This window comes from Sabethes cyaneus, chromosome 2 (assembly GCF_943734655.1).
Source record: "Sabethes cyaneus chromosome 2, idSabCyanKW18_F2, whole genome shotgun sequence".
Taxonomy (NCBI): domain Eukaryota; kingdom Metazoa; phylum Arthropoda; class Insecta; order Diptera; family Culicidae; genus Sabethes; species Sabethes cyaneus.
Genome location: NC_071354.1, coordinates 187,432,463 through 187,446,188, shown reverse-complemented (window position 1 = coordinate 187,446,188; position 13,726 = coordinate 187,432,463). Strand labels below are relative to the sequence as shown.

General features: G+C 40.9%; 1 protein-coding gene across 1 annotated transcript in view; it reads left to right on the top strand.

The window, feature by feature from the left end:
* The window catches only part of LOC128733538 (protein grainyhead), a 380,102-nt gene that overhangs the window by 347,223 nt on the left and 19,153 nt on the right, over positions 1-13,726 (top strand). The window contains exon 10 of the mRNA XM_053827190.1: positions 1,912-2,010. Coding sequence (XP_053683165.1) covers positions 1,912-2,010 — 99 coding nt within the window. The remainder of the gene's footprint in view (positions 1-1,911; positions 2,011-13,726) is intronic.

Sequence of the window (13,726 nt, the reverse complement as noted above, 5' to 3'; positions counted from 1 at the left end):
AAATTCAACGTCGTCTGTCAGCTTGACCGGGGGCCTGATTTATACGTGACATAAGCGTGCACCTGAGCCCCCCGGTCGGCCCTGCCAAAGCCTCCGAGCCTAACAAAAGATACGTGTGAAAATTGTGATTTTCCAGCGCATCGCACAAACGACACCAGCTGCTGCGTAGCCATAGCCCGTACCCGTGGACCAATGGCGCGATTCGGTGCGGAAGCACAAACGTGCCAAGTGCGGAATGCTACACATAGTAGCCGCACAAACCGGGCGGTAGCAACGGCGTGTGAAGACCACGAGAGGTGAAGATGCCGAGAAAATGATATATATTTTAAGTGCTAATCTCAAGATTTATAACGTAGAAATTTATCCGCGCCCGGTTATTTATATTCAATTTGTTCGACTTTCTTGTTCTCCGGCCGGAGATGCCTGGGTGACAGGCGGACACGCATACATGTACCTATACCTACGGCTCTGGGGCGGTTCGTTCAAGGCGCTCGCCAATCCGAACGGAAATTTGTGTGTGAAATTTCGATTGTTTACCTGTGGCAAGGAAGACGTTAAGACTCTCTTTTTTTATAAATTGCAACAAGAAATAAATTTATTGCCGCTGTATTTTATAAATAATTAATTTTACTTGCTGTAGTTTTTATTTCCCTGGAATTGGATGCATCCATGTGGCAATGTATCATTGTTCAATGTGTTCCCCAAAATGAGTCGTATGTTGGAACAGCAATGTTCAAGCCCAGCGTATATGACAAAACATCACGGCCGTCAAGCCCACTTTAATCGCGCTCGAAATGATCTTATAAGATATCGAAAAGTTCTCCATTGGTTCCATTATATCGGTTCATCTCGCGCAAACCTCCAACACTAATGGTAAATAATAGTATTTTTCCGATTTTATTACTGTACGAAACGATCGACGTTAAAAAAAAATAAATAGGAAACAGAACCACCACCCGACAGGAGAACAATTGACGATGCCCGAAGAGGAAGGCACAAAATCAACAATTTTATCTCACCTGTCATTTGAGATAAATCCGTGAATGAACATATTATAATGGACTCAGCGGAGAAAAAAACGAAGGCAAAAGAAAAGACTGTTGAAACGGATCGGCGATCGAACCTCCGAAACCTAGCCAGTCGATGAGTTGTATGGCCGAGCCCGCACGGAATTGTTCCCTACCTTCCAAGGGAGATAATGAATTATCTGTGTAATAAAACGACCACATTCTTGCCCTGGACCGAATCGAGCCTAAGCCGTTCGGTAGAGCCAGATTGGAATCGTAATAAAAATAACACTCCCGTGAGGAGAACTGAATCCACCAGAACAGACGAAAGAAACGGACTTCAAAACAAAGACAGGTGTTCGAGATAAACCAAAAGGGATTGGGAAAAAATCGTGATGCTCTGCAGCAAAGGATAATAAATAATCAGGGATAGGATAAAGTCACAGTTGAGGGCAGCTTATGTAGGTGCTATTAGGACCATCGCCTTCGTCGTCATCATCATCATCCATTCGACCCATATGAAGATCGTCAATGTCCTCGGGAAATTTGGAGGGGGTGAAATGCAGCAATCGCTGGCTTGGAAGATTTATGATTGAGTTGCATATTAAAACTGGAAAGAAATTTCCTCACATTTTATCGACGGGTGGTCAATGGTGCTATTTCTGAAGCCTACGCAAATTACCGCGCGCCGTCGGTAACTGTAATTTCACATGCCGGGAAATTATGTGCGGCACAGCGCAATACAGTGCCGCCGGGGACTTTACATAAGTCTTTCCGACCATGTACCGACTCTCGCCCTCATCGATGACCCAAATCTACGCGAAAGCTACACCGAACTAACCGAACACACAGTCAATACTGGTGCTAAATATCCGTTCCTTTTGCTTTGTCTCTATCTTTCCAGGGCCTGCCGCTGCATCTGCAGATCGACACGTTCGAGGATCCACGGGATACCAGCGTGTGCCATAGGGGTTACTGTCAAATCAAAGTTTTTTGTGATAAGGTAAGTGACCGACATCCATCTACACAGTGCTCTCTTTATCTCCATTGTAAGCAGGAACCGTACAAATGTCCCACACCGTCCGCGCACCGGTGCCGTTCCGTGAGTGATGTCTCGCTTTCCCCGAACACAGCTGAATGCTCATTCACGAGTACACACGTACGCTTATCCGACAAATTTATCTACCTGTTTGCAGCCCACTTTGCCGCGGGGCGATAAATGTTGGCGGAAAAGTTATTTTTCTTATCCTCGCGATCACGTCAGCCTTGGCTCCGCTCCGCTCTCGTCCGTCCGAACAGAGGCGTAGGCAGAGCTGGACGCTGCCACACAGCATATGTACAAAAACAAAGGCCTTAATCAAAAAGGAAAACACACTCCTCCGGACGCCACCGAACCGAAAACCGTCCGTCCACTCGGGATCCGATCGAATAGCGTCTACTATTGAATTATTAATTTTTCCCGCTTCATCTTCTTTCGAGTCCAATCGTTTGCGATCGATTACACGATCCGGCAATTCTGGCGCGGTGCAGCAGCGCTTTTGAAGATGCGCAGCCTATCAACCGGGAGACCAAGAAAAAGTGCATCGCCGCAGAATATTTGAATGCAAATTAATGATAATTTTATGTTGATACTCTATCATACTTTGGCCATCAAATCAATTTATTACGAAAAATCATCGTAGTCGCCGTCGACAGGACGCCCGGTCCGAATGAGCCCGCATTTTGGGCTCCACCAGCGTTCGAAGCGGGGGCAGGTGGGGTGGTCAGTGGGAGAACAAAGGGGACAAACATTGTTACACGATCCAGTGTCACTGCTGTTGTTCAGCGATGAGAATCCTTGAAACAGATGCCGCCGCCAACCAACCCAGCAGGCTCGGAACTTCGTACACCAAGTCGATTAAATCGTTCGGTCAATGTGCGCAAAATTATCCTTAATTTGTGCACTGTGTACGATCGCAAGTGACAGCTCATTAGCTCGGAAGTCATAAAGGGTAGTGCTGCTGCGTACACGACGTCGTCGTCGTCGTCGTCCCTCGGTACTACACAATGTTGTTGCTTCTGAGCTCGTTCGGTGAAATGTCACTGAACTTCGCTGGGACACTGGGAATTGCCTTTCTCAGGAAGTGAAGCAGCAACATTTTTATAACGCAGATTTTGAACTTACCTGCTCAATTCGACTGAACCTTCATCGGATTGTCTTGTTGAATTACTGCAATCGGAATTCGGTAAACTGTGTCTTACAACTCGAGATTGGTTTTCAAATTCTGTTAAATTACCAAGCAAAAGCGAACACTTATACTTCATTCTAAACGGGCAAATATTGAGTCGAAATTTAGACAAGATTATTCAAGTATTAATACAAACTGACAAAGAAACAACATTGCGACTGAGAAAATATTTAAAAAAAATCAAATGAATAGCGATGTTTAAAACTAGATTCAATTGAGACATTTGTACACTCAGAAAAATCGGCACGTTCAGTGCCGTTCAGTACGCAAAAACATAGGTAATTCTCATCCACCGCACTTTTCATGTAACGTTCACGTGAATTGTTGGTAGCTTGCACTCATACTAACCGATTCTATCAATTTTTCAATTAACTAGCACCTGAAGTTCATGTAAATTGCTGTACATTTTTACATGAGGATGGGACGTGTCGATCGTTAGAGTGTATGTAATAAAATAAAATGAAGACAATATGGCGTCAAAACTGAAACAAACTTAAACAAAATTTAGTCGAGGTGGGAGATAAGAATGAAAAATCGATCGAACGACACCAAATTTTAAAAACCAGTGAAGTTGTTAGACGCGTTCAAACCATGATTATTAAAGTAAATACTTTTTCCAGTGCCAAAATCGAAATCTCACTCACACACATACTGTATTTGTTATGTTCTATTGCATAGCTGAGCTCTACCAAAAACAGTATTGGAGGACAAAATCTCAAAAACCAAGTTCGTCATTTTGATGCTGTCCAATCCCATTTTGTTGCGTCTAAACGTGTTCTGTCCCGTCTGTTGCCTTATTTCCGAGGTGCAACCTCAACCGCCAAGGCACGGTGTCAAGCATGATTAAAGGAAAGAATTATTATCTTTGTTTGATTGGCTTTCCTAGGACGAAACGAATATAGCCTGATGAACAAAATTTCTCCAATTGAATCAGGAATACAAACAGGGAGAGGATTTTGGTAATGGTGAATCGGTTACCACCCGCGGACACAAAGTGCCTCACGATGTCCAATTTCTTCACTGCGGAATGGGGCAAGCAGTACGAACAAAGCATCGAACGTAGTTGCTTGACTGTTTTTGTCATTGCTCCAGGTAATTTTTTTTTCTGTACACAACAGGGTTGCTACGATTGACGATGCATGAATGGATTCATCATCAAGTGTCAGGATCGCATTAAAAATCGCTGAAATTCGTCCATTTTTCGATGCATACATTAGATAATACGTATCCCAAGTAACATTTCGGGTTTTGTCACACTTTTTATGACGATGTTTATGACCAAAATTGGTCAAAAAGTCCGCTCTATAAGAGGGCAAAAACTCACATTGTTGCTTGGGATATGTATGTGTCATCTGTGTTTGGGAAGCAAATAAATCTTAGAGAAATTGTATGGAAAATGTACACCTTCTCACTCATCATCAATTGATAAGGAATGAATTTTTATCAAGGTACGCACAAAACTCGCGCAAAAGATAAGAAGATGTAATTTACTGTAATCTGTAATAAATTTTATTCATGTAGACAATTTTTAGTCAGATGAAGTACTCAAATAAATAACAAATAACAAAAACCAAGAGAAATATAGATAAACATGAAATTAATTCAGGACAAAATGAGTTTGGCCTTTTAAATAAGATTCAAAACTATAAGCAAAGTAAGTTGAGAAATTATTAGGAAAAAAATTGATCAACAAAGATAAAATTAACAATTGTGGCAAAAATAGAAATGCATTAAAATTGAAACGAAATTTAATCAAAATGCATGTAGAGAAACCCTGTAATTAAAGCTTTATTTTTAGAGGAGTTTTTGCTGTTTTTTTTGTAGAGCATATTTACGCAATGAAACGGAACAATTAGAGCTGCAGTGAATTTTGCAAATTCCTTGATCTCATCTCCAGCAAAAGTGTTCGTTTAAGGAAACACAATATAGCTCGCTGACCAAAACTATGCTAAAACGCAACAAATCCCAAGCAACTATGTGAGTTTTATTGTACTCTTGTGGCGGTTTACATGAGCAATTTTGGTCTTAAATGTCATCATAAGAGTGTATTAAGCCCAAGTTGTTCCTTGGAATGCATTCTAAGAGGCAAAACTTCTGAAGTTCTAATAAGTATGAACAATTGATTTTCGTTTTGATGGTATAGGTAAAATACGATTTTTTTCTACTCAGTAAACAAGTGAATCAGCGTTTAAGGTTCATTGTAAACTTCCGCATGCAATACTCGTATGCCGGGTGATAATAGTGTAGAAACCTATCATTAATTAATAACGAAAACAATAAAAGTCCCAAAATACTACCTTGAGGGACTCTGAAGTTATTACTAAACCAGTTAATCTAATTTGCAGTTGTAAATCAGTTGCAATTTCTGACTGAAACTGGTTTGCTAATTGAGCAATGTACAAAATGGGTCGAAGGGTTATAGAATCTCAAGCCTAGTAACTCACCTAAATTTATGCGTTTAAGTTTTACACTCTGCTGCGTATACCTTCAACGTGTAATCTAAACTATGTACAAACAACATCGATAAGTGATCTCGCAAAGTTGCATGGATCCTCATCCTACATTTCCTGTGAGTCCAGAGCGCATACCAAATGAACACATTAAATTTGAGATATGCATCTCGGAAGAGCGGAGCATAAAGTTCGCAAGATTTATTGTGAGCCCGTTATACGACTACGGTTACTATAAATAATTGTTGTAAATCTATTAAATGCTTCCCCGCTCTGGATTCTAAGCGCATCGCGCACTGGAAGCCTCGCTCGAAATGGCCGGAATAAACCGAGCCGCTCCGATCGATCAGTCGCGCGGGGTCCTACGGATCGACAATCGATCCTATACCTCCCGTATGAATGTGCAGTGTGCCCTGATATGCAGGGCAGCAGGCACCAGGAAAAGCCTACAGCATGAAACAAGATGAATTAGCTGTGATGAATGAAGATTTAGAAGTTCCATGCAATATCGCGCACGCGGTTCAAAGCGCTCCGGAGAACGAATAATAAATTCCGACGCCATTATCGGTTGGAGGCCTCCAATTGTCGTCATTACCGGCCGGGTTTATGTGGAACCCGTAGTGAGCAGTTTTTTTTCTTCCCTGCACGTGAAGCACTTCTTCACGCACATCGCACATATCTGTAGCTGGGGCTCCGTTCACCGATAAACCAAGCCTGAAGATTCCGAGAAATGAAAGCACACTGCTGTCTCGGTGAATTTCATCGATCATGGGCTGAAGATGATGATAATAATGACTATGAAGACGACGAGCTGGCAGGGCCGTGGCTTTTATGCTTCCCGCCCGTGAAGTGAAATGCCCTAGCAGCATATACATACATAGTAGCATAGATCTCCTAAAACAAACAGAATACTGCGGGCATTGGAGCGCATAGAGGCCAACCGCGTGATCAATCGCGCAGTCACAATGAAGGTGAATTCGCGATCGATAATTTATAATAAATGGCCATTCATGTGATTATGCGCACTTTTTCATCGTTCAAGTGCCGACCGACAAGGCTTCCGAATCTTCCGAGAGCCGCCGCGTTGTGATGTGAACCGATGATATTTATGATAATTGCAATTTTGAGGATCGCTTTGAACACCTGGTTCGCCATTGGATCGCTTACTAGTGTGGTTGGTAACCGACGACGCGACGTGGCGATCGGTAGCGTGACGGCCCGTTTGTTGGTTGGACACCCTTTGAGTGTGGACCTTACGTCGGTCGGCAGACGCTGCGTTTGATTTTAGATAAGGTTTGATTGAAGGGGTGCAAAATGGCAACGACATGGGACGATGATAATCTACCATATTTACCTCCGCAGCCAATCCGAATACGATCTAAGACAACCGACGACGATTTCGTCTGGAGTAGCACCTTTTGAAATCGCAAAATCGAAACCCCATTTATGCAAATGTCGGCTATACTGATTGCCTCATTTGGCCAGCAAACTATAATACTTATTTTTAATCGCATTTTAAAGTCGAGAAAAACAGTTTTAATGTTATAACTTCATTCGGTCCACAAATGGGTTCCGCTTGAATATCTAGGTTCACCTAATGACGGTTGACGACGACGTAGATGTGATGATCACACGTTGCCATTTTGCCGTTGCTCTTACTTCCACATAAAGAATTTGACAGATCTGTAAGCCATAATGGCAGCGGAATTCATTGCACTTTTCTTGCTCGATTTGCCCGACCGACCGACGTCTAGTGTAGTGTAATCCGAAAGGTACCCATAATTAGATCATTCCTTATTTTGCGTTGATGATGGTGTAAGTATGCATTGCTGTCCTCGGTCCACAATACAGAGAACCATGAGACCCCGAGCATCGGGCGGGTGTCCGCTATTAAAACGTAACTAACGGTTTCCCCTTTCTCCGACGCTCGCCGACTCGGGGCCCGACTGTTCCTGCCGTTCCCTTGTTCGCTGCATCCTTACGAAGATGCAGATTCGCTCCGACCATTCGCTGCCGCGTGGTGCGCGGTTTTGTTTTTGTGCGCTCCCCTTTTTTTCGCACATTTTACCTATTAGGGCGGTACAATCAACCGCAACGCGCAACCTAGCGGGACGACGACGACGACAACGACGACAGAACGCGATGAGACGTGTGCCCGTGTGATGAAATGATGTGCTAATGATCTCATTCGAATGACCACGGTGACGGCGACGGCCGCGTTGGCGATCAGCGAAGTTGACAGTTAGGTCATTGGCCCTGCCGCGGTTCCGCAACGTAATTAAACGATAAAGTTTATCGAAGAGAAAGGAAATTTGAACTTGTGCATGAATTTGCTGATTAGTTTTATGTCAAAAATTTAGTACAGAAAAGTGAAAGTAGCGGGAGAATCTGATTACTACCTATTGGAGTGAACAGCTGTTCCTATTATTCAAAGTAACAGTGAACTAGATGCTCTTTATAACAACTGTCGTGACAGAGTTTTTCTAAATAATGACATTTTCCATGTCCCTTCAAAATACTGTAAATAATCAGTTTGCTATTACAACACGATGAAGAGTTAGCAGGACGAACGAATATACAAATTCTTTCCTCTCACAATATAAAAAATAATCACGGGCCATTAATTTAAGATCCATAGAGATTTGTTGCTTATCAAAACTGTAAGCGTTAATTCACAGTTTTCTGTGAGATTTTACATGGGATTTACTTCCGAAAAGAAGCTATGTCAAATTACAACTTATTAAAAAAATTGTTTTCAATACATTACAAACATCTCACTTATTATTTGCTGTTAGAAAAGTTTAGGGCGTATGAAATTGAAACTTTCTGAGAAGTTTGAACCGAAAACATTCATACATTTTGGCCGATTTCCAATTTTTTCTAGCCCGCGATATTAATTAATGTCACCAACTGAGTGAAGTTAAAATCGTTCCAACAATTCAAATCAGAATAATATGATATATTAAATCAAAACACACAAAAACACAGCTACTTGCAGAAAATTACAAACAATAAACTACAAACAAACGCTTCAATCAGGAATGATTTCTCCTCAGAGGAAAAAAAGAGAAAAGGTATATTTGCACTTTGCTCAGTTTTCATTCATTCAGTTACGATGCGTTGTTCTCCGTTTTGTTTTGCCTTCGCAGACGGATATTTGAGCAGCCTGCACGTTTTTCAACCTGCTCATTGAGCAGCAATCAAGTGTTAACACTTTGAGTACATCGATGCGTTTTTCACTAGCGAGTGATGGATATGGCAAAATGCGACAGCCGTACCGTTGTCTCTTGACACAGCTGTTTTTGTGTCTTTTTTACCGCAGTTGCTGCCGAGAACAAAGTCGAAAGTTTCTCATTTAAAGAGCACAATGAGCAAAGTGTGATAATTAGAAAAGTATTTCTCGTTGAGTTTTGATCATTTTCTCTTTGTGCGAATGGATTTCATAACTGTTTCATCACATCTGCTCATTGGGATGAAAGTAAAAGTAACACTTTGTGCATAATGATTGAGAAAATAGTAAGCTTGAACAAAACTACTAGCAAAATTACAACCTTAAATTGCAAACAGAAATGCATAGCATAAATCATAACCAAAATTATACAAAAAAACGATAAACATAACAACAAACAAAAGCAGGAAGTAATACAAACGTGAATAAGAAAGCTTTTTGACGTAAAATTACATCTTTCGGCAACATTTATCTTCTATCTATATATATAAAAGTGAGCGTGAGTTTGTATGTTCCACCGTAACTCCAGAACGCCTTGACCGATCTCCACCAAATTTAACACACATATTCCTCGATATAAGGGAATCAGCACTGGGGGGTTGAAAAGAGAGGGGGGGTCGTAACAGGGGGAAGGCCAGAAGTTCTAAATGTGCGAATCAGCACTGATGGGTTGACAAGAAGAGGGGGGTGGGTGTTGATTCATAACAGGGGGGAGGCCATAACTCCGAAATGCCTGCACGGTTCTTCATCAAACTTGGCACACATTTTCCTTGAAAAATGAGAAGCAGCACCGAGGGATTTGCACGGTGGTTCTCCCATAAGTGACGGTGGGACAGGAAGGGGGGAAGGACGCCCACATGGCTGTAACAGTTTATCCTTACAACAGAAAAAATCAGAATATCAGAAAAAATCAGAAAGAAACTGCTCGCAGCTGTAGATTTGTCAAGTGTGATTATGCACCGAATCAAAGTGAGCCGTATAAAAGGTGTTCGATCATTAGTGTAAAGTGTTGTTGGCCGACTCTATTTGAGTTATCAGGGACAATCATTCAAACAGTGAGGAGTTGATCTGAGAATACCATGTTTTTCCCATAGTCAGCTTTATATGGAATGTTTCAGATTTCAGGATAGGATACAGTACTAAACTAATAAATAAATAAAAAGCTGTGTTCAGAAAAGTACAATAACAAAACTCTTCATTCCCTATGGGTGGGGTGGCCATTGTTAAAAGCGGAAGGTGCAAATAGGAAAAATGTCTTTGTTTCTCTTTCTTTATAGCAGTGACTGCCAAACTGCGGCCCGTGGGTCGCATGTGGCCCTTTGAGATGATTCGTGCGGTCCGCGGACTGATTTGAAAGATGGTGGATTTAAGAGAAAATTTTTTGATGACATAGGAGTATGGACAAGAATGGCCAGAAATTATTGCGGCCCGCGGCATTCATGGGCGATCTGATTTGGCCCACACCATGCCTATGCCTGGACACCACTGCTTTATAGGGTTTCATAGAGATTTCCGTTAAGAAAACAGATGTGCAAGTGTCCAGGTAGACAAAAAGGGGGAAGCTGAAAAATGGGGAGGGACGTCCAAAAGGGGGACAAGCGTTTTTTGCATTTTTGCATTATAAGCATCTCGGCAACATTAACTGATGTACAAGTGGCTGTGAGACAAAGGCGCCCCGAGTAAGACCGGGCACTCAGCTAGTAAAAAATTGTATTGCTTGACGTATCCCACCGCTGTCATCATTTTGTATTACTTAAGGCAATGGAAAAATACAGCGGAACGTTTGAACTTTTGCTTGGGTTCGATTCTCGTGGCCTAGTTTATGCCACCAATGTTCTCAGCTATCGTTAATGTGGCTGAGGATCAACCCAGATCCTTATTAAATGAGAGTAATGTTTGCGGGACATGGGTCAAGAGCGTTATGTTACTTCAAAATCGAAATGTTGGAATGAGCAACGAAGCGGTGCACAAACCGTAAAAACACGATCATTTGCTGTTGCATAAAAATTGTGTAACTTTTCAAGGGTGAGTCTTATGAGAAGTTTACTAATAAAATGCGCATATGATTTGTTTTGAAAGATCTCTTAAAAATCCCAATTTTTTTTTTGTATGTCAGAAGGGCATTGGGTTAAAAGGCCACTGCGACAGTCTTAATGATCGTCTTTTGTGGCAGGCCCCGATTGCTGTACACCGTTTACGGACCGCTCATACCCATTGATGGAGTTGAGCGGGATTGTTGTAATCCTGTGCCAAAAAAAAATCCCAATAACTTCGCACGCGATTATTTTATTGCTTTCGAATGTTCTACAAAGTTATTTAGTATGTTAAAAAGCATATCTTCTCTAAAATTCATGTGTCTCTAGAACTCATATTTAGGGAATCACGAAACATTTTTTAAAATCCCGCTATTCAAGAAAAAAGTAACTTTGGGTAAACCAAACAACTTTTAGTGGAAAGTATTGTTTTGTCTAAAATTCATCAATGGCACTCCGAAGCAAGCTCGAAAAAAATCAATTGAAAAGTGTGTTACTTTTGACTCAGGACTACGGTTTTGATTTTTATATTGGGGTGCACTTTAGAAAAAGGAAAAGGGAACATGTAACGAAAAGTGGTTATATTTTGCCTACTTAAAACTCAGTCATCCCTCAATCCAGCTTTTTACGAGCCATAATAGCGGACGTGTTCGTAATATTTGAATAGCATTTTTGACATTTCCCTTATACTTCGCACGTTTTCTTTCCATACATTCCTTTAGTTTTACCGTGAACGCGCGGAAAAAAACGTGCGATGTATTAGGAAAATGTCAAAAATGCTGTTCAAATATTACGAACACTTCCGCCATTCTGGCTCGTGAAAAGTTGGATAGATTCTAGAGATATTGGTATCAATCACAGCTGATCAATTGATGAATGAAGATGAGGCTCCCATCATATCCCCTCTCTTCAAATTAACAGGCTTAAAAATACAATTCTCTCTTCAACGCAACCAGTTGGTCATTACCCTTTCGATGGGCTTGTTGCCCGAAACCGGTCGGTAAAAGATTTTATATATTTTTATGTTTGTAAGAACGATACGTGTTGTGCCCCGTGTTAATAGTATCGTCAGTTCTTACGATAGCGCAAAAAGTGAAGTAAAAGCTTACTAAAGTTTCGAACAAATTCTGCAGTACCTATACGGATACAATTTGGCAAAAGGAAAGCATGACCGCTCACTTTTCGATGACGTTGCACCTTCAGGACATCAATTTGGACTAATTTCATTCTTAAATGTTAAAGGCGGTTGAAGAAAAGGGATGGTTTTACGCTTTAAGAAAATTGTTTACCTTCAGGACATCACAATGGACTAGGTTTAATGCTGAAACGATAACATCGGTTGAAGAAGAGGGATGGTTTTGGACCCTGAAGTACTTCCCAAGCACAGATATCAAATTGCTATAGGTTTAAGTGGCGTAAAAAATCTTCGACCTATTGGGACGAGAAGTTTCTGTCACTCTTTTGCAAAAAACACGTGCAAACCATGATGACGTCTTTTCTTCGACCAATCAGGATGCGCGGATTTCTAGTTGGACAATACTTCATTATTTTCAATTTTTCAATAGTGTACACTTACGAAATAATAGCGTTCTTCATTCTCACAAATATTGAAAATCGATCGGAAAACCGCTAAGCTATTAGCGTTCAAAACCTGACCACTTTTCGAGAAAGATTTTTTGGGATTACCCCCTATACCAGCTACCTTCCTGAAATACGTAGTCCTACGTCAAAAGGTATGGTTATCAGAAGAAATCAAGTGCAAGCACAAAAAATTGTCCGTAGTGGAAGAACAACTGTATTCTTTGCACCTACAACTGTTGAAGCGAGGAGAATTTCATACAGCCTCTGAGTGTGTGATACGCCGATGTGCAGAAGAAAACAAAATTTGCTGGCAAGAAGAAATGTGCAAAATTGATCAAAACCTCAGAACCAAACCATCGACAATTTCGTAATTAATTTATCGTCCGCTCAATTTTCATAAGCTGAGCTGGATTTACTTAAACAAGGGTTTAAATTTTGCCATCCCCCCTCGCGCGCGCCGTTGAGTGATGTAGTGAATAGTGTCGAAAATGCAATGCAGTTTAAAGATTTTTCGTTGAAATCTGCGGTACATTTTGATATACAAAAATGCCTTCTGAGTACAGCTCTTATCAGATTTATACTAATTTGATATCTGTGCTTGGGGAGCACGCCAGAAAGAGCAATAAAGTCCTCTCGTTCTAACAAGATTTCTTAGGACATACCCCGGTAAAACTAGTCCAATGCGATGTCCTGAAAGTGAACAGTTATAAAAAATTGGGCGACCAACCCTATCTTTCGGCCGATTGCATCTATATACTGAAAGAATGTATTTAAAACTGATGTCTTACTTGAAAATGAGGTTGACGGAATATTCATGCATGTGACATGAAAGTGCAATTTTCAAAATGAGGAAAAACTATCGACTGTCTAAGCCGAAAATAAGGATTGCGCGTTTAATATGTTGTTTTAATTGATGATATTTTAACTGTCATAATTTTAACTCGCTGTTCGTATGTTAGTTGAAAGGCAATTATATTTCAAATCAACCTGCCACAATAAATGGTGCTATATAGGGTTTATTTCTAATTCCCGTCGTAGTAAGTAAAGCCATTCTAATTTTCACAAGGTGTCGATTATCTAGCGAAAATAAAATTCCCTGACTTTTCCAGGTTTTTCCAGGAATATTTCGAAAAAATCCAGAAGCAAAATATCTCGTTAATTTCTATTTTCAAAGTGTTTATTCATTTAAATTGGTTGT